General features: G+C 38.5%; 1 protein-coding gene across 1 annotated transcript in view; it reads right to left on the reverse strand.

Moving 5' to 3' along the window:
• Window positions 1–23,046, reverse strand: part of DCBLD2 (discoidin, CUB and LCCL domain containing 2) — a gene marked incomplete at both ends in the record, with an annotated part of 33,640 nt that overhangs the window by 5,555 nt on the left and 5,039 nt on the right. Inside the window, 8 exons of the mRNA XM_009705107.1 lie at window positions 1,679–1,803; window positions 3,406–3,621; window positions 6,297–6,337; window positions 7,001–7,134; window positions 10,281–10,353; window positions 12,312–12,363; window positions 13,589–13,726; window positions 18,388–18,615. Coding sequence (XP_009703409.1) covers window positions 1,679–1,803; window positions 3,406–3,621; window positions 6,297–6,337; window positions 7,001–7,134; window positions 10,281–10,353; window positions 12,312–12,363; window positions 13,589–13,726; window positions 18,388–18,615 — 1,007 coding nt within the window. The remainder of the gene's footprint in view (window positions 1–1,678; window positions 1,804–3,405; window positions 3,622–6,296; window positions 6,338–7,000; window positions 7,135–10,280; window positions 10,354–12,311; window positions 12,364–13,588; window positions 13,727–18,387; window positions 18,616–23,046) is intronic.

Genomic DNA, 23,046 nt, shown 5'->3' on the forward strand with positions numbered 1-23,046 from the left:
CCCCCCCCCCCAATTCAAGCATTTTAGTCTTTTTTTCATGTATGAAAATTTTAAGAAAAGATTTTGAGTCCTGACAGATCTCTAGAAGCTCCTTGCAAAGACGACCACAGGAAAGCTTTGGAAAAGCCTCCTGAACGACAAACATCTTTCAAAAAAATGGGGAACAGCACCTCCTGGTTGGTCTGGTGCGCAATTATGTGAGGCTCAAAGGGAGAAGCCTGCACGCGTACGCATCCAGAAGCAAGCTGCATCAAGTGAGATGATGTCAGACAGAGGAAAAATCTGCTATTTTGAAGCCTAAGAGATCAACCATACTGAACTCTTCTTCTGTCATTTAACTACAGCTGACGCTTCCTGGCTATGTATGGCTCTTCATTCATTGTACTTCATGATACAGAGTGCAAAAAAAATCTGCTGCCTGCAATTCCAAGCTCCGCAATTTCAGTTCATGAACTTGTGAGAAAAACAATATGCCCAAATTAAACGGCAACAGCTGCAAAGGTTTTCGAAGAAAATAATCAAAATGTGAAGCCTAAATCTAGGGGGTTTGCTAGCTGAGATTTTAGTTTATGACCAGAAGAGGGCACTCAAAAACAGTAAAGGATGCCGGATTTTTTTTTTTCCCCCTCGAATACTTCATACTAACAAACACTCTTGTTAGTTTGTGTGTAGGTTCAAGGAGATGGACCAGGCCCGACAGTAAAGTCTCCTCCTTTCAGGAAATTTTCCTATTGTGATTATGTTCAGTGTTTAGAAACCTCTTAATTTAACAAACAAGACACTTCAACCTTTCACTTCATCAACAGGATGCTGCATCCTACCTTGAAACATTCTTAACCCACAGTAAACAAAAGAAAATCAAATACAGCTAAAGAGTTACCATTCTCAAGACCTGTTTCTAAAAAGTTACTAGGTTACTAGTTACTATTACATGTATGTAATACCATAGGCCTATGGAAGTAAGGTAAATTACATCCAAGAATTCCAAAAAGGAACTTCTAGTTCCAGTCAGGTTACCAAGAATCCTCTCATTTGTTTTAGAAAATCTGATCTGAACCTCTGGGAAGACCATGTAGGACATTAATCTTCTCATTTTTACTTTCTATTAAATACTGCAAAACTGTAAACACGGGGAAAACAAGATTATTTTGCCCCTAACAATAAGTAATTTTTCTGTGTGGCAAAGCAGTTGCAATCTGAACATACCATTTCATTTTTTAAGAAAACTCCCCTCTGCAAGGGCTGTTCTATTACACAAGAAAGAAACTTACCAATATTTTGTCAAAAAGTAGGATGGACAGAAACATTGTAAAAGAGGGGAAATTATATAACCCCTAACATTCTGTAACCACAAGAGGATAAGAAAGTAAACCTTCATTTTGAAACATACAATCTATTTTGAAAGAAATCTGAATATTCTTAAAGGGTCGCAGAAGCTCCTTGTATAGAATATTCCCACCTCCAAATAGTAATAAAAATAATCTCTGAATTTCAGAACTATTCCAATTCTTACATATTTGCATATTTTCATATTTTCTTCTGCATAGATGCTGCTTATGATTCAAAACTACACTGGACAGGAAAGTTACCTAATGTTTCCTCACCGTACCAAAAGAAGTCGTATTTATGACTGTGGAATGTCCACAGAACATACCTAGAAAGCGTGTGGTATTTTTACCTTATCTTTATCCATGCCAGCTTCTCTGTATGCTGTCCATTTCTGTGCATCATCACTGTATAAAATTCTGTAGGCTGAGACGTAATAGTAGTACTCCGCTAAGGTTGATCCAGTAGTTACAATACCTGTGAAAACAAAGGTGCCCAGTTACACAAAAAAACCGGTACCAGTTTGTTAAAATTAATAGATCAGCTTTTCAGCCCAGAGTTACGTAGTTGGAATCTCCACTGGTCCAGTTACATTTCAAAAAGTTTATCCAAGGAGCCAGGGTCCGAAACTTCTACAGTGACTGAAACTTAATAATCGTTTTACTTACTTTTATATTTTAATTCCTGCGATACAACCTTGCTAAGCACTTTTCCCCCGTTTCTTGATGGAAACAGCCTGTTCATTTGACCACAGCCCACTCCTGTCTCAAATTGCCAAGACAGCACCACTCTTCCCTGCTTTTATACTGCCAACCTAAAAGCACCATTGAAAGAACTGTAGCTTCCTAAAGCTGACTTCAGCGCCACAGAACAACTCACATAGGAAAGCTGTTTTGTAAAAGCTTATTAGCACAGGAATTAGAGGAGTAATGTAAAATCCAAATAGTCCCCAGGGACATAATAACAAAGGTTGCTGGTAAACCCGAGTTGCTTAATGACAGGAAGCCAAGCTGCTGATAGCAGGGTGTGCAGCTGAGTTTACAGAGACCAACTCATCCATTTGAGAAAGAGACAAACCCAAACTACCAAGAAGGATGTTTCACAACAGTCTTAAAGCCTGGGATTCTATGAAGCACTCTGCCTAAAGCCACTTTATTTTATATTTCAGTCCCATTAGCAGCAGCAAATCACCTCTGAACAATTAAATCAAAATAGAAAACATTAACGCCAGCACAGAAGATACAACAGCTGCACGGTCACTACTTAAGGTTAGCCCTGAGGTTAAACCCAAAATGCAAGTGCCTCAGTGCTTCGCTACTCAGCACGGGCGACATCGCGATCAACAGGAACAGGTAACCGTGAGGGAGTTCGCTCAACTCCCCAAACCATCCAGTGTGGATTGTAGAACAGCACCTCCAGCCACCTCTGCAAATAAACACAGCTACTAAAACCGTGACGGATGGTCCATCGCAATCTCTGTGAGCGAGCAGAGCCTGACCCAGACCCTGCCTGCATCGGCCGGCGCTGCCTGGTCCATTTGCTGAGGGGAAGCGCAGCAGACTGCTGAGGGGCCCACCATCCCCAGCTCCCAGCCCAGGTTCCACTTCAGGCAAGGAGGTGAAGGGGAGCCTGCCAGCCGGTTTACCCTGTCTGCTTCTCATCTCATGTTGCACTGCAACTGCTCCTGTCTCCACTGTTGGACTCACCACGGCCTCGACCGGCAGCAGGGAAAACCTAGAAATGTCAGTCAGTACACCCGCAGGGATACCAGTGGGCTGAGCTGACTGGGTATGGATTTGCACCTCCAAGGAGACAATCAAGGGAAGCATCAAGGATCCAATAAAATCACAGGAAATACTCCAACAAATTTTGATGGAGGATGTGTTTTCTACCACAGAACTCAGTCTGTTCAACTCCAGCTCCAAGCTCCTCGGTACACTCACTAGGACGTGGAACCAACTTTACTGTAATAGCAATTAAATGTCACCTGGACTTTATCTAAGACCAAGCACTGGAAAAAAAGACATCAGTGACAAAACTTTTTGACTGTTGCTTAAAAGCCACATCAGATTCACTTACCTGTTATTCTCTTTTCTTTATTCAAGTCAATCTGCAACCACTGATACTCATCACTGACAAATGCAGCCCAAGGAGGACCAACCCTTTTTAGTCTGGCATTTTCAGGTTTCCAAATGTTCACTTGTCCTGTTTGGTCAGACCACTCAAGAATAGATGATGCCGTGATGTGGGAATCAGGGATTACCCCAGATTCCATCCCCAGCGTCCCATAGCAACCTGAGCAACAGAAAAGGTGAGGATTCAAAATGAAAATTCAAGTTACACAATCATTTTACCTGCTTGGAGTTTAAGACTTTACACACAAATATCGTAACTGCCATCTGAATTTATTCCATAATGACACTTCCAACAGAACACACCGTCTTCTGCTTTCTAAAAGTGATGCTGGAACCAAACTTATGGTCTTGAGTATTACACGATTTATGCCTACTCTAGAGCAATGCGGATATTCCCCCAATCACCACTCACACAGAGCACTAGAAGAGAAGCTTTGGGGGAGCTGTCGTGATTTAATAGTATGTATGGCTGATGCAGGAATGGAAAACAGACTACTTGATCATTCATTCGTTTTTTGCATCTATATAACTTCTTGTTTTTTAAACCCACCTCAGTATCACAATGTTAATTCAAACAATACACCAGACAATGTAGGAAGCTATGTCATAATCCTGGCCTTGAGCTCAAACGCATTCTTGAAATTAGTTGTATTTTTTTTGTCACCATTCTTACTAAAAGTTTCTTCCCATGTCACATACTGCTGGTGGGCAAAAACCATCTCCTTAACTCCTGGCTAAATTTCCTTGTGGCTAGTTGATATCCATTTGCTCTTTGTTCAAATCTTGTTCTGCAGTGCCCAGAGTTTTCCCCCTCACACGTGTTCCCCAGACAGAGCAGCAGAGAGCAATCTCTGCCTTCAGCCAGCCAGCCTCAACAACCCAGCCTGGGTTCCCTGCTGCTGTCAGCTCCCTCTCCCTGCAGGTCCCCTGCAGCCCCCTCCTCTGCACCGAGGTCAGGCGCTCGTCCCGCACGGGAGGTGCAGGAGGCAGAGCCAATGTGCGACTGTACCCCAGAAAAGGCTTTCCCAACGTCCTGCGCGATGGCATTAATAGCTCCTTGTCTCTACTGGATGTACTTCACCTGCCACAGCACAGGACCACGTTAGCACGTCACTAACTGAATCCTTTCCCTTATCTGTCATTTCCACCTAACATACTGCCAGTTTGAAGCAGAAATGCCTCAGCCTCTATGTACCTGACCTTACACTTTTTGCTCTATGATTCTTCAGTTAATTTCTATTATTCAAGTCTCAAAGTCAGCCAGCTCTTCCTGTACAAATACTTTCGTCTTCACCTGCACTGACCACACCTCTAGCGTTAATAACACTCCTCTAGTTTGTACCAAGTCATGGAACCAACTGTTATGGAAGAACCACACCAGTAACTTCACCAGAGTCTGATGAACTTCATTTAAGCATACTAGAGAGTCCTCTTTTTCCTTCAGCTAACTCCTAGGCCACTCAACCACCTACATTTTAATCTAGACCTGCATCTTGTCTCTAGCTTATTCAGTAATTTCTCAAATGTGTCACTGAAATCCAGGCAGTTTAGATCAGAATTTTGTCCTGTCTCTTCATACTTCCAGGTCATTTCATTACTTTCATATACACTATCAGATCATATTTTGAAAGACAAAAAACCCCCCAAAACCCTGTCTCGGTCACTGTGTTTAATATGCTCCATGTACAAGGTCACCAGACATGCAATTCCTTCTTCCAGCTCTTGCAGAGGTCTGGAAGAGAAATTATTTGAATATTATGTGGATTTTATTTTCTAATTTTTGCTTGTTTCTATACATTTCCATCTCCTAACACTCTTGCTCATTAGATTCTTGCCTTTATATCCCCCATTCAGCATCAGTTTTATTTATATATTAGGAAAAGTATTTGTTTACTTTTGAGGAGTACATGTATGATTCCCCCTTTTTTTTTTTTCCTTGTAACTTTATCCTTATGGAAAACAGACACAATGCTTTTGTTAGGGTTGGGTTTTTTTATATTGTTATTAAAACAGTTAAAGAGACTAAGGAAAGGCCGCTGTCTTCACAACACTTCCAACATTCATTCAAAGATGGTATTTAAAGTGACTTAGAGAAAAGTTAGCTTCCATTTAGAAAATGGCAGCTGATTTATTTGAAAAACAGGTAACTGACAAAGTAAAAACATACAAAGCAGTAAAGCTTTAGGACAGGAGAACACCTGTTATACCAATCAGCGACCTCGTACATATTTACAAAACAAAACATTGCAGCCAACAAGAAACACAACTTATGCACAAATCAAGGCCCAAGAGATGCCTTTCCAGAGCAAGAGTGACAAGCAATTTATCACATAGCATTCAGTTGCAAGAACACGGAAAGAAAAAAAAGCAAAAAAGGGGTGGAGAAAGTTGAGCAATCATTTGGGGATTTCTGCAAGCTTTCTTATTGGCAACAAGGAACCTGTAAGGAGTAAACCTGGAAAAAACCTAGAATGCACAGTTGTTACAAATAAATAGCAACTCTTAAGTGCCCAACTCACCTTTAGCAGTGTGTTTAAAGTATGGAAGTCAAGTCACCAGACTATAATAGAGGAACACAACCTGAAAGAACCTCTTTCTGCAGATAAACAAGGCTTACTTTATACATCACTGTATCTACAAACGTAGTGATGATTATTCATCAAAATGAGATGGTAAAACTATTCAAAAATATACATTACTAAGAAATGCAGTAAAAAGAAATAAGCAGCCTCAATAACTATAACAAAAATCAAGAAATAAAATACCTGCACACTTATTTCTATTCACAAAATTCATATGAAAGTATCAACATGTAATACATGTGATAATGCTTACCACTTGTCTTAAATGTGAAGAGACTTGTAGATAATGGGCCCCTGCAGAGAACAAAAGATAATGTTTTTTGTGGTAGTCAATGAGGAAAACTGAGAGTCTTCAAATTTATTCTTCTGGTCTGACTGCTTGCCACAACCCTATGCACATATGCCTAAACAAACACTTCACCATTAAAGTAACACTTCCTGTCACCAACTTGCAGTGCTTTCAGTACCAACACGCTGAAATCTAGTCCAGAGATACGATCTGAGCTAAAGGCTTTCCAACAAACATCTCCCCAGCAAAACACAAGACTTGATGAAAATGCTTCCCTTTTAAATTAAGCTAATCATGCTAACAATAACCAATCTCCTCTGATTGCTTCCATTCCTCAGACTTCTGAGATAAAATGACATGTTACACTCTCTTCCCTGCAACTAAAAAATTGCCATTAAATTATTATTTTTCACAGACCATAGGAATTTATGGTCATGCCATGAATTCTGGAAGATAAAACCTCTTTGCAGAATTTGAAAAATTAATCTTTATGGTCTTGATGTTAAAAATACCTGGTCAGTATCGTCACAAAAGAGCATTGTGAGAACCTTACAGAAGAGAACCTGTCCATGGTACGCGTAGCTCCACTAGCTGAAATTAATCCCACAATGAGACACTACCAAGCTCTAAGGTGCTAAAGAGGAGGAGAACATGGGAAGTACACTTACACTTTTGAGGTGACATTGTTAGCCAGGGAGCCTTCATAGTACGGAATGCCCTTGCTGATTACAACGTTAATCTGGCCGCCCAGAGTATTTGACACAACGCCTGCATGAACACCAGCCATACAAAGTGATGATGACTTGAAGAGAGGGGAAAAAGAAAAATTTAATGCTACATTGCAAATAAATACTACACTGTATATTGTAAATGCTACATGATCCAGTTATAGTCTTTGTTATTATTATGTTAAGAAAATGTTCTTATTTAACTGTTACCTTTGTTACTTAGAAACCATTCACCTTTGGTTTATTATGGAATTTATAAAAACACAAAAAGAAGCTCCTACATTTCAGTGCATCCTCACCCACATGTACTTGGAATGTAACTCTTGTAATCAAATAAGCTCAAACAAACAGCAAGGTGAATCAGTCTGAAAAAGCCAGACAGCCAGACTTTCAGCCTACAATAAATCTATGATGTTAGACAACTGAAGTTGAATACATAAATACATAGAAAACCTTTTAATTGAAAGCACACTGCACATATGTTTATTCATTTTCTCACAATTAAGGAGTGACGCACTGCAGATTTTGTAACTTTTAGCTGATGGGTTATTTCTTTTTCAATTTTAACTCATGGTTAAACTATGTTTAACCATCCAGCAATCTGATTCACATAAACCCACAGTAATACGCGAATACAATTTGTTCTAAGGAACCCTATTACTTGGGTTGTACAGGTCAATGAAGAGGAGTTGCACAAGAGTTTTTGCAGGACATCCTGTTCTTTCCTTCTCTCCCCAGATAACTGTTAGCCCAGATCTGCTAACCAACGGCACAGTGACACTTCCATTTCCCTGACTTGCAGGCTACCTGTGCCATAGAGAGCAGGGCTGACTCACTACACCAAGTCCTTTGCGCACAGCACAGAGCAAGCAGAGCACGATGCTGCTGACTCCTGGACCAAAACTAGCCCAGGAGATCTTCTCCAGCTGGGAAGCAAACCCTTCCAGGCCAAAGGGGCTTCACCAAGAAATATCCTAGTGCTCAGGAGCAGAGACAGTCCAGTTCTAAAAAAAAGGCTCAGCAGCAGCGGCTTTGCACCCATCCACCGCATGCACCAAGGTTCCTGGAGGATTACTGGCTACGCCCAGTGCAACAGGCAGATACAGAGTTATTCGCAGGCGTTCCTGCGATGTGCAGCACTGGGGTATGCACGGACACTGCAATTCTGCAGCCCCTCGCTCACATCCAGCGAGACTGGGATCAACCTGAATTTTAGAAAATTTGAATGGGCCCAAGCTGTCTGTGAAGGACCACCTGGGTATCTCCCAATATACCTTCCAGAAATCGTATTTAGCGTGTTATTACTAGTGTGGTATCCCCGTGCGGACTTGCCCAAGTCGATAAACAACAGATGATGACTGCAGATGCTCCCCTAAATGAAGTCCGCTGGTAGCTGTTGCTACTAAACACACTTGCTGCACTGCTCTGCCAAGCAGTCCACCAGGTGCTATAGAACCTCACCACAATTCTTTAAGAAGGAATCAGCAGGTCCTTTCCAGAGAAGGAAGACTTCATGGATTATTTGCTTTCTCACATTACTTTAAAAGCAGACCAACTTTCTCCATTGTAGCTTCTTTAGAAATCACTGCACGGTGCAGCAGGCCAGGATGTCCCTATATCTCAAGCTCACTGGCAAAAAAACCTGCTCACCAAGACTTTTCCAAACATAATTCCCCTCAGTATATCCACACATTAAAACTCTAAGCCTATTCCTCACCCCCCAAATATCCCAAAAGCTTTCTAAATAAATGTAATTACGTCTCGCTCATGCACACAGCTCCCCTTGCCTTTCCTACCTTCCCTTGAAAGTAAAAGCAGGGGATTCTGCAGTAGATGCAGCTCTCTCCTCCCTGCTAACCAGAAGACGTCAGCAATGAGCACTCCAAGTCCTCAAGGACTGTGGACATTAGGGTCACACACAAAAGAATCAACAATTAGGCTATTTTTTAAAGCAGCGAGAAGCTACTCATCATTTCAAAGAGATGCATGAGAAATCTCTAGCTGAAACTTTGTTTAAAGTGCCGGACAATTTGATCTCTTTCCACACAGCTTGACTTCTGGGAAATTCTCTGCCTTTTATTCGTATCAATAAAGCACACAAGAAGAAAGTCACAGAGCATTTATTTCCCAAAGTTTCCTTTTTCCTCTATAGAAAACAGGTTGTCCAGGTTTTGGCAAAAAACTCCCATCAAGCAGAACTCCTACTGATGCTGCAAATGTGTGAGGCAGAGAATCAACTTCATCTTGTTACCAGTTACAAAAATGACCTCACAGCCATTTAGTAAGGACTCACTGTGGACCAGAACATACAACACAGTTACACTGTGGTGATGTTTTTACACGTGGGTAATTACTGAAGCAGGTAACCTAGGATTTACAGATATTTGAGAAAAGAAAGTCAGAGAGGCACACTTGAGGTTCATATTTAATACTAAAATCTGTGCTAACACTTTAAAATTGTCTTTTCTCTGTGCTAGATCTAATGGTTTATTAAAAGAATATTTTAAGATAAACAGAGATTTAACATAATTTTTTACTCAATTGCTAGCAAAATTATAATCACTTCAAAATAAACAAAGCAAACACCCTCCAGTCCTACAGCAGGTATGCTAATTCAGTTACAAAAGCTTCCCTCAGAAAAACTGTATAGGTTTTTGTAATGTTCTAAGTAAATAGCACGTTATTAAAGATTTCCATTTCCAGTTTATAGAACTATTAATGTTACAGTATTAACTCCATTTTGCAAATGGTTTTATAGCTTCTGAGCATAAATAGTATTTCATCTCTCATGCTGTAATAAAAGATTAAGATAACCCTCTATTTAGGGATGCATTGCAGTGTCAAAAACAAGATGACACCATTAAAAGAACTGGTTCATTCTTTATAAATCTGAATTTCCCAACCTTAGAAAGCCAAGAAAAACAAAACAGGAAGTAGAAAACAGTATTGTATTTGATCCACTCTTCTCAGCAGGTCTTACAAAAATGTTTGAGTCTCTACTACATTACTTCACTTAGAGATGGCAACATCTGAAGCCCCATCCATAGCAGCTGGGCAGGCACCAAAAAAAAAAAAAAAAAAAGTACCATGCTTTTCACTTTAGGAGGTACAAATTGCAGAACCCAGGCAGCAGAACTAGAGTGAACAACTATAACTGACTTGTAATTATACAGTGTGCATTTTACCAAAATTCACTTGAGCCCACAGTATTTTTACTTACATCTCTGTATCCATGAGGAATAGTGCCTGAAATATCAGCAAAAGGAATCACACATCCAGCTGGACAATACTTGCTGGAAGAGAACAAAATATTAAGTCAAGATATGCATGCAACTACAACCCATTATAACGTTAAAAACCAGTCACTATGTTTTTGATTTACAATACCCTGTTATCATTCACTATTTAAGGATATACCCTAATTGAAGACGTATCAAATCAGTGAAAAAATACTCAGGAAAAGTAGTACAACAGGAGAACAGACATTTGAAAAATAAAAAAAAGTCTCAGCTGAAATTACAGTTCCAGTCTCAACATAAATTAATAAAGCCAGCATTTTATAATATAAATACTGCATGGTTTCTGTAAACTGAAAGCCACATAAGTACCAATATTAATGAATTCTATTTTATAAACTAGAGACCTGCATATCTATTTGTTTTGCATCCTTAAATAATATATCTGAAAAGTAATATTATTTTATAATAGCTCCTGGCAATGTTTTGATCATAAAAAACTGGCCAAATTCAGTTAATACCACTAGCTCCTGAAAAGCAAGAGGCAAGACATCTGCACCTCTGATGCAAGCCCGTGTTCATGTTCTATTGCCATTTCATACTGCACATACAAAAACTATTAAATCTTCAAGATTTAACAATGAACTGGAGTAAACTATTAACATTTTCACCACAGTTCAACAACAGTTGAAGCAACTTTGCAGGTACCACAAAAAAAGTGGGATTCAGAGACTTCAACAGACGTTCAGTAAGGCCAGAACCTACAATTAGAGCCTTATTTTGGAACTTGGGAAAATGAGAGAGAAATGCAAAAGTTGCACTTTTAAATGTTTCATGATGGTCAGGGCTGAAGTTCTCCAAAAAGTAAGTTTATTTACTTGACCATAGTCTGCAGCTTCAAACACCGTCCTTGCTTTAGATGGAAATGGAGAAGGAGAAAACAGGGAAATGACGTATGTTTCCCCCATCGAAGGTACAGCATTTTATGTCTCCCCAGAACCTCATTAATTCACACCAAATTGTGAAATGGGCTGGTAATTTTTAACACCATTTCATAGTTTAGTGCTCCTTAGATAACTCTAATATGAATTTCAGTATTTAAGGTGTATACCTGCTGTAATATGTGTTTATAAAAGCAATATTCTTCCTATGGGAATGACATATTAGCTCCTATGTGTTAGTGCAAATTAACGAGGTTCTACTGTATACTGCATGTAAATAACAAAAATGGGAGAGAGAGGGGGAGAGAGAGGAGAAGGAGGAGTGCAAATGTCAAAATTATTCAGCTGGTTTGGGCTGGGGTAGCTTTAATTTTCTTCATAGTAGCTGATATGGGACTATGTTTTGGGTTTGTGCTGAGAACAGCGTTGATAAGACAGGGGTGTTTCAGTGATTAATGAGCAGGGCTTACAGAGAGTCAAGGCCTTTTCAGCTTCTCACCCCACCTGCGAAGAGGCTGGGGGTGCACAAGGAGTTGGGAGGGGACACAGCCGGGACAGCTGACCGCGACTGACCAAAGGGATATCCCACACCATAGGATGTCATGCTCAGCTTATAAAGCTGGGGGAAGGAGGAGGAAGGGGGGATCTTCAGAGTGACGGCGTTTGTCTTCCCAAGTCACCGTTACACATGATGAAGCCACTCTGCCTTCCTGGAGATGGCTGAACACCTGCCTGCCCATGGGAAGTGGTGAATGAATTCCTTGTTTTGCTTTGCTTGTGCATGCGGCTTTTGCTTTACCTATTAAATTGTCTTTATGTCAGCCCACGAGTTTTAACTCACTTTTACTCTTCTGATTCTCTCCCTCATCCCACCGGGGGGAGTGAGCAAGTGGCTGTGTGGGGCTTAGTTGCCAGCTGGGGTTAAACCATGACATAATCCTAATTAGTTCATTTCTTAAGTTCTCTGGACAGCCAATTTTCAAGCTGCATCAGGTATAAGTAACAAAGTGAAGTATAAACACTAGAATGCCTTCATTAAAGAGATTGGGGGGAAACAGGTAAAATTAGTCTTACTTGAATTCTGGTTCGGAAAAGTGACTTGCATTGTCTAAACAGGTAATTAGGTCTGGAAAGAAAAAATGTTAGGTCAAGAGGATGACAAAGACAACAAGTTTGAGTATGCTTTTTAAAGTGCACAAAAAGATACATTTGAGCCTCTGTGGCTTAACCAAAAGTCTCAGAATGAAAAAAAAATACCACGTTCCTACTACATTTTCTTGCAACAGATTTTGTATTACAGTAGAACCTTGATAATTTGTCTGAGTAACTGGGAAATCCACTGAGAAGGTGACATAGACAAGAAGAGAAGCACTACAGACACTCATTTTTTGTGCAGTTAATTTTCATTTATAGCTAGACTTCAGAGAACCTGACATAATTCAGAGATACGAACATACACTCTTTTCACAAAGTTAAATTAATAAGCTAACTAAACAGGCCTGTGTTTTCAGCGTTTAACAGTCCTACAGTACTGAAACCAGGCAGCATAGAGAACAAACATTAGAGTGCCATGTTACTGGCATTCATGACTGATATCTCAAATTTTATTTCCAGTCTGCTGTGTATCAGCACACACAGTCCAAAATACAAAGAAAAGCATCAGAAAACCCACAAAATACAAATTAAAATTTAAAACTCTATCTCCACTTTTTAGAATTACTTCTAGAAAGGGTTTTCTCAAGCCTTTTGCCTTGTGAAGCAGTTGCTGGCAATCCTTCATTTCCGTATGCACCGTGTATGTCGTACACCATTACAATGAGTTGAAGGAGATGCAAAACAAATACAGCAGCCTCTTTTAGAGGCTAGAATAGCCAAAAACACGGAAAAAACCAAGAAATGGCAAAACCCCTAAAAAGTAGTCAGCAGATTATATAATTAAAGAGTTGAGGCAGTATAGGAAACTTACTGAAATAAAATTTTCCATGAGGTTAGTCTGTACAAAACACATACAGTTCAATAAGAAAATGTTTAGTTATCTGCCACCTTGATAACTACCTGAAAAAATGCATTTCATCCTTTATCCGAAGCAGCTCTTTCATTCGTAAGAGATAACTGTGATTCTTGCCCTGCTATCCAGGGTAAGCTTTGATGTCATTTCTTTAAAACTACAGTAACTTAAATAGTAACTGAACAGTATAATTTCCTAAGAAGTATCAGGAAGACTGTATTAGAAGTCATCATTTTTAGAAGTTACTTTGTGAGAACGCAGGAATAAATAAATTAACTCTGTGTTTTCACTAGGCAGCTCTAATTTTACCAGCACAGAAAAATTACCAAATAGTCATAAATACCTGATTTGTCAGTGGTTGAATAAGTCGCAAGAAATCCACGTCCAGAAGTGTGTGTTCCACTCATGAACTGTACTGTGACTTCATTACTTTTTGAAGTAATTAAACCATCCATTTGAAAGCCGAACCCACAATATTTTCCTATGGAGAGAAGGGGAAAACCAGACATGGACCAAAAGCAACACATGCAATAAGCATCTTTATTCATTTGCAGTGTAAGCTCACATTACTTCTGGTGTCTATTCAAAAACAAATACACGTGCATGACACTGAATAATGCAGTCAGTATCCATTTAAAGCAAATGGCAGAGTATGGGTACCACATTTATTTTGCCACTGTCACAGGTGAGAGCCTCTCATACCATTAACACTTGCCAAAAAAACGTGACCTTATCCCATTCAACTCTAGCCATGCATACATAACCCCTGCAGTCAGTTCTTCAAAGACCATGAGAAATCTGTCAAGGAAAAGGATCAAGTTAGAGCAATGAGAATCATCTACAGATGCAAATGAGAAAGAAGCCCTTCTCTTCCCTCAGCTGTTGGGGCACTTCTTCCTTGTTGACCATTTCATGGTTTCTGTCAACTACTTTTCTTAATTTTGGACAACAGCAGGCATGATTCGCTGCACTTCAGTATTAACATACAAGCATATGTGAGTACCACTAATATAAACACCCAGTTGGTTCACCTTCTGTTTTGCTGCAGCCATAAAACCAGAGGTTCTGCATCTGGATACTTTTCTTGCCATCCAAAATGACCAAAAATAATACATTTTAAATGGAGATGCTGGAGTCTGCAAATACTGACAGTACTCACCCTATGAAGTCCTAGAATTACTACCAAATGACATGACCTGGATGAACAGCTGTTAAATAGACCCAAGTCACTATCAAATTCTCCAGTCCTACTAACTACAAACTCTAACAAAATACTGATCAGTTTACTAACCTGCTAAGAAAAATACAGTATCTTCCGTTATATAGGCTCCCTTGATCATTCAATATTGTAAACCATCTATAACCCTATTTAAGATTCTGCAGTGGATAATCAAAGTGGATAATCACCAGCAGCAAATGACACTGCATATGTTTCAGTTTACCACTCATTCATTCGCTTTCATGACAACAAGTATGTTATCATATCGTAAAATGGCAAAAAAAGAAGCCAGACACCCTTCTCAACTAAAGGCAAATTACAACACTAAGTAGAGGGAGTGGAATAGCACTGCCCTGCAGGAACAGTTCTCAACAAATATAACACAAAACAAACATAAAGACAACAAATACAATGTGCATGTCAGATTCCTTTAAAAAGTGAACGGCACTCTCAAATACTAACAAATTTTTTAAAACATTAGAAACACAAATTCCTATCATTATTCAGAGCTTTTTACATGTTGCTTATTCAGATATTTTTTGAACAAAGCAAGGGTATTTTCTAATGAAAAAACAGAAAATAGACTTTACAATACTTCAATGAAATTTATAATAATATACACTACAACCTTACCTCAGTTCACTACTTAAACTGGTTACCAGCAAGAGTTACAAAGAAGTTCCCTTTTACCAAGGCACCACACATTGACCCTATGTTTTGCTCTAACTCATGTTTCAACGATTAATTGAATTCATTATGACGAACTGCATAATTTTTCCAACTACCAAGTTTGTTTTCCTTTTTTTTTTAAAAAAAAAGTTTTGTTAAGTTTAAGATCTTGTTACACAATTGACCAGCAAGAGACTCCTCTCAGGGTAGATCAGACTGTTCTCAAGACATCGTTTATCCTCTTCTTCAGGCAAATATACACAGCAAGACATTTAAATCTAGCTTGGATAAACTATCCTGTGCTGCTTGCACCATGAAGACACAGCCTTTGACAAATTGTAGACTGATGCACCTTACGATTCATGGCAAGACATACTTTTGAGACTACAAATTATTTTTCTAACTCTTCCCTGGCCTCTCGCCAGAGTTTTAGCAATCTTTTTAAGAAGCAGGCAATAGAAATGGACAAAACTTGACTGCCGTGATGCCCCTGTCAATAGTATGTGCAGAAGATGTAATACTACTATTTTGTCTGTACTTATGTATTGAAGGACCCCAAGTGCTTTTGTACAGCAACATTACAGCATGAGAGGGAATTCCCACGGTAGCTTACGTTCTCTGTTCCTATAGATCTGGGCTTACATTGTATGTATTAAATAAGTACATCTGACTCTACACATACAGTGACTGGACTGTGAGGAAATATAATAAAAAACACCTCTAGATCTTATTTAAACTAGACACAAACTTAACACCAAGGATTTTAATCTTCTTTTGATTCATTGACAAATATTCAAAAGTCTTGGAATGAGAACTAGCTTTTAAAAAGCTTCATTGGAAATTTTCTCTGTTTATCAATGAACTAACCCACTAACAATTCATTTTTTAATCTACTCAGCCAATTTTTAAGTCATTTTGGGTTAAAGCAGGTATCAGTGAATTTCAGATTTTATGTAATACAAGTATTTTAATGTTAGACCATGTCTTGAATGGAAAAACTTAGGATAAATCCAGATTTCTTCCAAACAAACTGATGTGACTCTTCAATCTCTCCTATGTTTATTGCTTGAAACATGAACATTCAAGAACCTGCATCATCTCTATGTGCCACTGTCAATATCACTGTTTGTTCTGCAATTTAATTAGAATCATAGAATCATAATGTTTGGAAGAGACCTCAAAGATCATCAAGTCCAACCATATACCCAATGCCACCATGCCCGCTAAACCCACTAAACCACGTCTTAAAGCGCCACATCTAAACATTTTTTGAACACCTCCAGGGATGGTGACTCCACCACCTCCCTGGGGAGCCCGTTCCAATGCCTAACGACTCTTACAGTGAAGAAGTTCTTCCTAATATCCATCCTGAACCTCCCCTGGTGCAACCTGAGACTGTTTCCTCTTGTCCTATCGCTAGTTACCAGGAAGAAGAGACTAACTCCCACCTCACTACAACCTCCTTTCAGGTAGTTGTAGAGGGAATTTATTAAGAGCAGAACACACACATTTACTTAACATACTGTGCTACTACACCAGCTGGGAACAGCTGAAAGTCAAGAGAAACAAATGAAGTAGAAAATTTACTCGAACCCATTAAGTCACTTGTAAAAGTGAATAATGGACTTATCAGAACTGGACGTTCCTTGCCATTTAAGGACTTCAGCATTTCCTATTTTAGACCAAGTCTGGCTCAACAGCTCCAAGCGCATACTTATTTTCATACACACTTACCTAGGTAACAGTTGGAAAAGAGGGTTAACAAAGCTAACATTCCACTAAAAAGACTCATTTTAGTGGGATCGGCATTTGAGTTGCACAAAAACAATCCTGGTGAAGTAAATCTCTCCTTCTCTCCAGATTAAAGCTTTAGGAAAGAAAATAAAATTAATCTGCACAATAACAACTAATTTTAGTAAAGGAAGAATGACAATTAATTTTGAGTTTTAAGCAAAGTAACCACACGGGACCTAAAACCCTATATATACCTTGATGTAGATGATAATATCACACTGCTAGTGGAAAAAAACCCTGCCTTATAGTCAGGAAATTCAATTTGTCCTCTTAAAGAGGACAAAAATTAAACTATGGACATTATCATAAGATGGAGGATATTTGAACTACACAACTTTTGAAGCCTGACATCCTCTAGTACCACCAAAATGAACAGCTCAAATCACAGCAATTTCATATAAAAAGAAAAGCATTTCAGGTAAGATATATATACTTTTTTCTTTTTTCTTTTTTTAAATTAAGATCCTCGTAGTTTTGCAATTCCCTCTCCAATGCTTACAAGAACTTTGCAAGCTACTGGGAAATGTCTGAGAAAATAACCCAACATTACAGTGGACTTTCCTGAAGAATCAAAGATCATTTCAGGGTCCATGTTGCTTTTAGCATCTAGTTGTTGTACGCACAAACAAGATGTAGGATGTTCTGCTATCATTATTACTCATCATTTTTTCAGTACATTTTTAGGATATAGGAATTATGTCAAGATGACAGACATTTACATATGCTTATAATAACAGCAAACAAAACACAATTACTTAAGAATAATTGCATTAAGAATACTCAGGCATTCCAAACAGACAGTTCATCTGCTGAGCAACAATGGTACTTGAAATGAGCACATCACCAGAGAAACAGACAATCAGACTACTGTTTTCTTTACCACTTTTATTTTTATATAGTTATAGTTGCACCTGGACTCCCTCCCTGTACTGAAGACCTATATAGCAAACAGGAGAATCGTTCCTTAGCTGTGCTTTCTAGCAGTACTATCAGTAGTAAGTTTACTAAAACTGGTGCCTGATGGCTGTTTTTCTCCCATGGTGAGGTACACACAGCACTCCTCAGCTTTGCAGGGTCTCCTTGATAAGAGGTTCAGGAAAAAAACAGCACAACTCTGATTACAGGATTACTAAAATTCCTTTCTTTACCTTATTTGAGATTCCTGTAAATAATCAACACATTCTTCTTTTCATCACTTCTCATAAGACTACAAATCCGCACTGTACAAAGCAGTGTATGATGTATTCAGGCAATGTCTTACCCTGCCCAATATCCAACAGAATTACAGCAGTTTTCTAGGGCTATAAAAAAGAACTCAACTAACACCATACACCTCATCATTACTCTGTGCTCAGAGCAGGTAAACAAGGAGAAATATAGAAAGTTATAAAAGTACCAACAGTATATCCAAATTCTATACAAGACAATAGCTTTCAAATACCAATAATAAAAGCTCCTACCTATCTCTGTCCTGGTGGGGCCAATCCCATTGTGAACTCTTAAGTAACTGGAATGACAAGAATCTGAGTCATCAATATCAAAATCACCAAATTTGAGCTGAACTCGCTGCCCAGGCTTTACACGAATTTCCCATTCACAAACTGTGCTATTAGGAGAGGTCTGTGGGTAGTTTATCGAAGCAAGAGTTCCACTTTCAGGGCCCAGGACGGTGTGTCCACATCCATCACCTGCAAAGGAACAAAAATAAATCAGCTATGCACATTTACCTTGAAAGCTTCACTGGTGATTTAGTCATCCTGGGTTCCAGCAGTGGTATATGATTTGATGTTTTTTTAACTGTACTAATCATGAAAACTAATCAAGAAAACTCCAAGGTAAGTCACATGCAGATGAAACAGCAATTGTGAGAAAATACCATTTAACTAATGTTGCCTAATGTTTAGCTTCTCGTCATAGGTGACCAGAGAGCTGCTACAACTTCCTCAGTGAGATGAAAATTCATCCATAATGACATTAAAAATTGAACAGACAGTACAGAACGCATCCCTGCTATTTCATGTTCCCTCAACTTCTATGTGCGGAAGAAAACAGGTTCTGAAAAGGAGGAGGAAACCCACCAGTAAAACAGAGCACAACAGTTTTACTGTTGTTACTGTATTTGCAACACAATGAAAAGAACAAAAGTGCAAAGACAACGGACAGCAAATATTCTACTGAAAATAACTGCCAGGTCTGACCATCATCAAACTGCTATGGCATTGTTTTCAACTGTACCACAATTTCAATGCTGTAATTAAGTCTTACAGCTCTTTAGAGAACATGCTCAGTTTTTCACAACTTGTACAACCTACTAAATTATAACTCCAACCTGGAGTCCTCTACCTAACATTTGAGTATTAAACAGCAGTAACAATACTAAAGAAGACTCATTTAACAAGTGGAAAAAATAGCACAAATTGTGTATTCTCAAAATCAAATTATAAAAAGCAAACTGACAAATCCATTCACTCAACAGCTAGATATGAATTTCCCCCGGTATGCAGTACAAGAAGTGGTAAGAATTTGTGTGTTGTTTTGGAAAGAAGAATGTTCTTTAAGTAACATCCACCATTGCTGGCTCTTTAGAAATTACTGTATCAAGATGAAACAAAGTAGTCCTGAGCACAAGGACACATCCAGCAAAATTAACACCTGCAATAACATAAGCCCCACAAAATAAGCCTCAAACATCTCCAATTTATTTTTGTTAGCACTGGAGGCTAAAAAGCCTATTTACTGAATGTAGTGCCAAGAAACAAGGAGGCCAGGAACAGCATTATCATTCTCAAGATTTGACACTAGAAAGTCCAGCAATCTTTTGAAAGAGATCTGTACACATTATCCTAAAAGCAATTGCTAAATTATCCTAAAAGATTGCTTTTGTAATCCTGAAAGGATTGTAACAAAGTAACATAAGCAAAAATCACCAAGACAAAAGTCAGATTAGGTACGCTGCTAAAAATGTCTTTGACACCATTCCAAATACATTTATTACCTGAAGGTCCATGTTACCCTTCTCAATTCATGCCTGTGTATATAGTTCCTATCAAGTGATTACTACAGACTTAACATTACGTCAAGATTTCACACTCTAGAAACTCACAATGGTCAATCAACATCGTTTGTATCGACAGACGTTTGTTTTGACAGCTAAAAGTGTCAGTCTGAAAGTCCTTCGTATTACACACTAACATGTGTGACACACTAAACGTGAAAAGGTAAGTTAAACTTTAGGGACAAAAATTGTACACATACTTAAGAATTTTAACTAAATTTCAAAATTCTTAGATGTATTTCATGTAAGACTGAATGGAAAAGTAAGTCCAATGCACTGAAGTGACATAGGAAAAATAAACTGTGGTACTTAACTAGGTCTGATTAATCTGTTTGCAAAAGCACCTAATTTCTAGTAAGAAAACCTACTCTCTTTATAATCTGAGCACATTGAAAGATACCTGCATCTTTTAAAAGCTAAAGTGCTGCTGGTATACACAGAATGAGAAACAAATGCAGACCTTAGCTTTTTGTCTTGCTAGCAGTCTTGAATCAGAATGATGCATCTTCTTTGGAAAAGGTAACTGGAATATCCACTTCAGTAAAATCAAAATTTCTATTTGTAAAGCTGTTGTTTAGCCATGTTTTTCTTCAGCCAATTTTAGCAATTGTCTTTAAAACACTTTGTTCCATCCCATGACAAAAGTTATTTCCATTTGGGTGACAGCTGATAAATTACCTTCCTGAACTACTGTTGTTCTAATATATGAGACACAACTGTCCAATGTTACAAAGACGTAACATGAACCCTATGTTTTGAGTATCATTTTAATCCTGGTTTCTTTCCAAAGGCACTATAAACCTAGGAGTAAGTGAAAGATTTATCATTCAAAACCTGTATGACCTTGGCTTATTAGTTAGTAAATATTTAAATGTCAGATTCCTTATTAGTCACAATATGCTTAACAGTCAAGAAAAACACTGATTCCTTTGCTAGTAAACTGGCTTTTCACAAGCAAGAACTTGCGCACATTACAAAATGCATGGAATTTATTATATTGACAACAACAAAACCAACAAATATATACTAGGTCTTTATTCGTGGTGATATTGTTCCTAGTATTTCAAAACTCTTTATACTGCAAACATACAAAATTAGTTTTCAACATAAGTAGCAGTCAGGTTTAGGCTATATCCTGAATAAAATCAATGAGTCAGTTAACCAGTTCTGTGCTTTTCCTATCCTGTGACAGGGGTAAGCAACTGTTTACTCATTTACAGATTGAAAACATTATGCAGATACAGCAATACAGCGGTCTTTTGAACATGAAATCATAGTAGCTTTCACCTGTATGGGCAGATACATGTGGGATATCTGGAAGACAAGGGACATATTGTGAGCAACCCAGACACACTGAATGTGGACTATGTGACCATCTGAACGCATGTAGAATCATTTTATGTTAGCAATAAGCTGAAGGGTATTTTGAGAATGCGATAAAATGTGGGAAAGCGCAGAGAGAGTTATGTAGGGAGGTAAGCTTGTGGGGCAGGAGATAGATAAGCTTGAGAAGCAAGGCCATGGGAGCAGAATATAGGGGAGGAGTTGTTGGGGGGAGTTGAGCCGCGTGGACAGTAACGCTTAGCAAATCATGTATAGCCGATGAGCGCGTGGACAATGCATGGCACCAATCATAGACTGAGCTATCGCGTGTTTAGAAAATGCAATCTGTATATTAAGGGCTACTGCTTGCTAATAAAGTTGGCTTTCTTCTGATCATATTGGTCGTGCAAAGAGTCCGTGAATTCCGCATCAGATACATAGCGCTGAGTGCATTTTAAGGAAAATAAAAATGCTTGTACACTCTAGAATACTTGGTAGTTAACTATTTCTCATTTCAATGGGCCTGTTGTTGCAATGCAGTAAACACACAAATACTATTTCTTACAACCAGGAACACCAACAACACACAATTAGATATCTTCGATTCTTCCCCACGCTTTTGCACCTTAAGCCTATACTGCTGGACGTCAAAGACAAAGGAGAGCTTGGGTCTCTTCTTTGACCCAAACTGTACTTAAAACTCTAAATTTCTCCAGTTAAAAGTAGAAAAGATCATGCCTAACATTCATTTAAACCATCCTCTTCACTAGTTTGCTGTTCAGCTGTCTCAAGCATGAAACAATACCAGCACTGCGTTTCTATGATGAACAGGGCACACCTTTCTGATGAGAAAAGCAAAAGAACTCCAAAAACACTCTTACACGTTTAGGTGATAAAACGCAAATAAAATATAGTAAGCTTTAAAAAGACATTGAGGCTTTTATTTTAAAGATTCATGACTAAGAAACATCAAATTTCCATTGTAGCTTGGAACAATCAGTCTTGTTTCCAGTGGCTAGATAGAAAAACTTTCTAATCTGTCTCACACAATTTAATGGAAATGCCACTCTCAAGTCTCCCTTTTGTTGTAGGCTTTCTTGAAAACATGCGAGGAAAAACACTCCTCTAATCTATCCATATTAAAGAACCTGCTGCAAATGATACTAGAAAGGAATGCAAAGGAAAAAAGTTGTGCTGAACTGCATCCACAGCATCATCTTACTATGAAGCCAATTTTTAAAAGTAGCTCATTCTGACCTGACATTTTAGATCTCATTTTCTTGTGTGTTTCGCTTAGGTTAATGATAGCAGAAGTGCCAGACACTTCATGCCTGAAGAATTTGAAGATTACCATTGCATGTCCAGCATGCAATACACAGTCTGCCAGGGGCAGCAGTATCATTCAGGAGCTATTTGGAAATTTCTAAAAATCACAATTCCAGTGAAACTTGCAGAACAATGAAACCTCGTTTTATTTTATTGGTACTATAAAAGGGTAGTTCTTGAGCCTCTCTATGTATGTGGTGCTTCATCATTTCTGCCAAAGTTGTATAAATACCACCGATCAACTTCAGAGACACATATATACATCCTGCATCAGGGGAGCAATCTGCAGTACTCAGCAACTTCTCCAAGAAAAAGAGAAAGTACAATTCTTTGCTCTACAGCCACATAAATAGGAGCATTAGCTACTTCATTAATTTGGAAGTCATTAATGAAGTGCCACAGAATCTTCTGCTTC

Source organism: Cariama cristata, unplaced genomic scaffold (assembly GCF_000690535.1).
Source record: "Cariama cristata isolate BGI_N322 unplaced genomic scaffold, ASM69053v1 scaffold11850, whole genome shotgun sequence".
Lineage (NCBI taxonomy): Eukaryota > Metazoa > Chordata > Aves > Cariamiformes > Cariamidae > Cariama > Cariama cristata.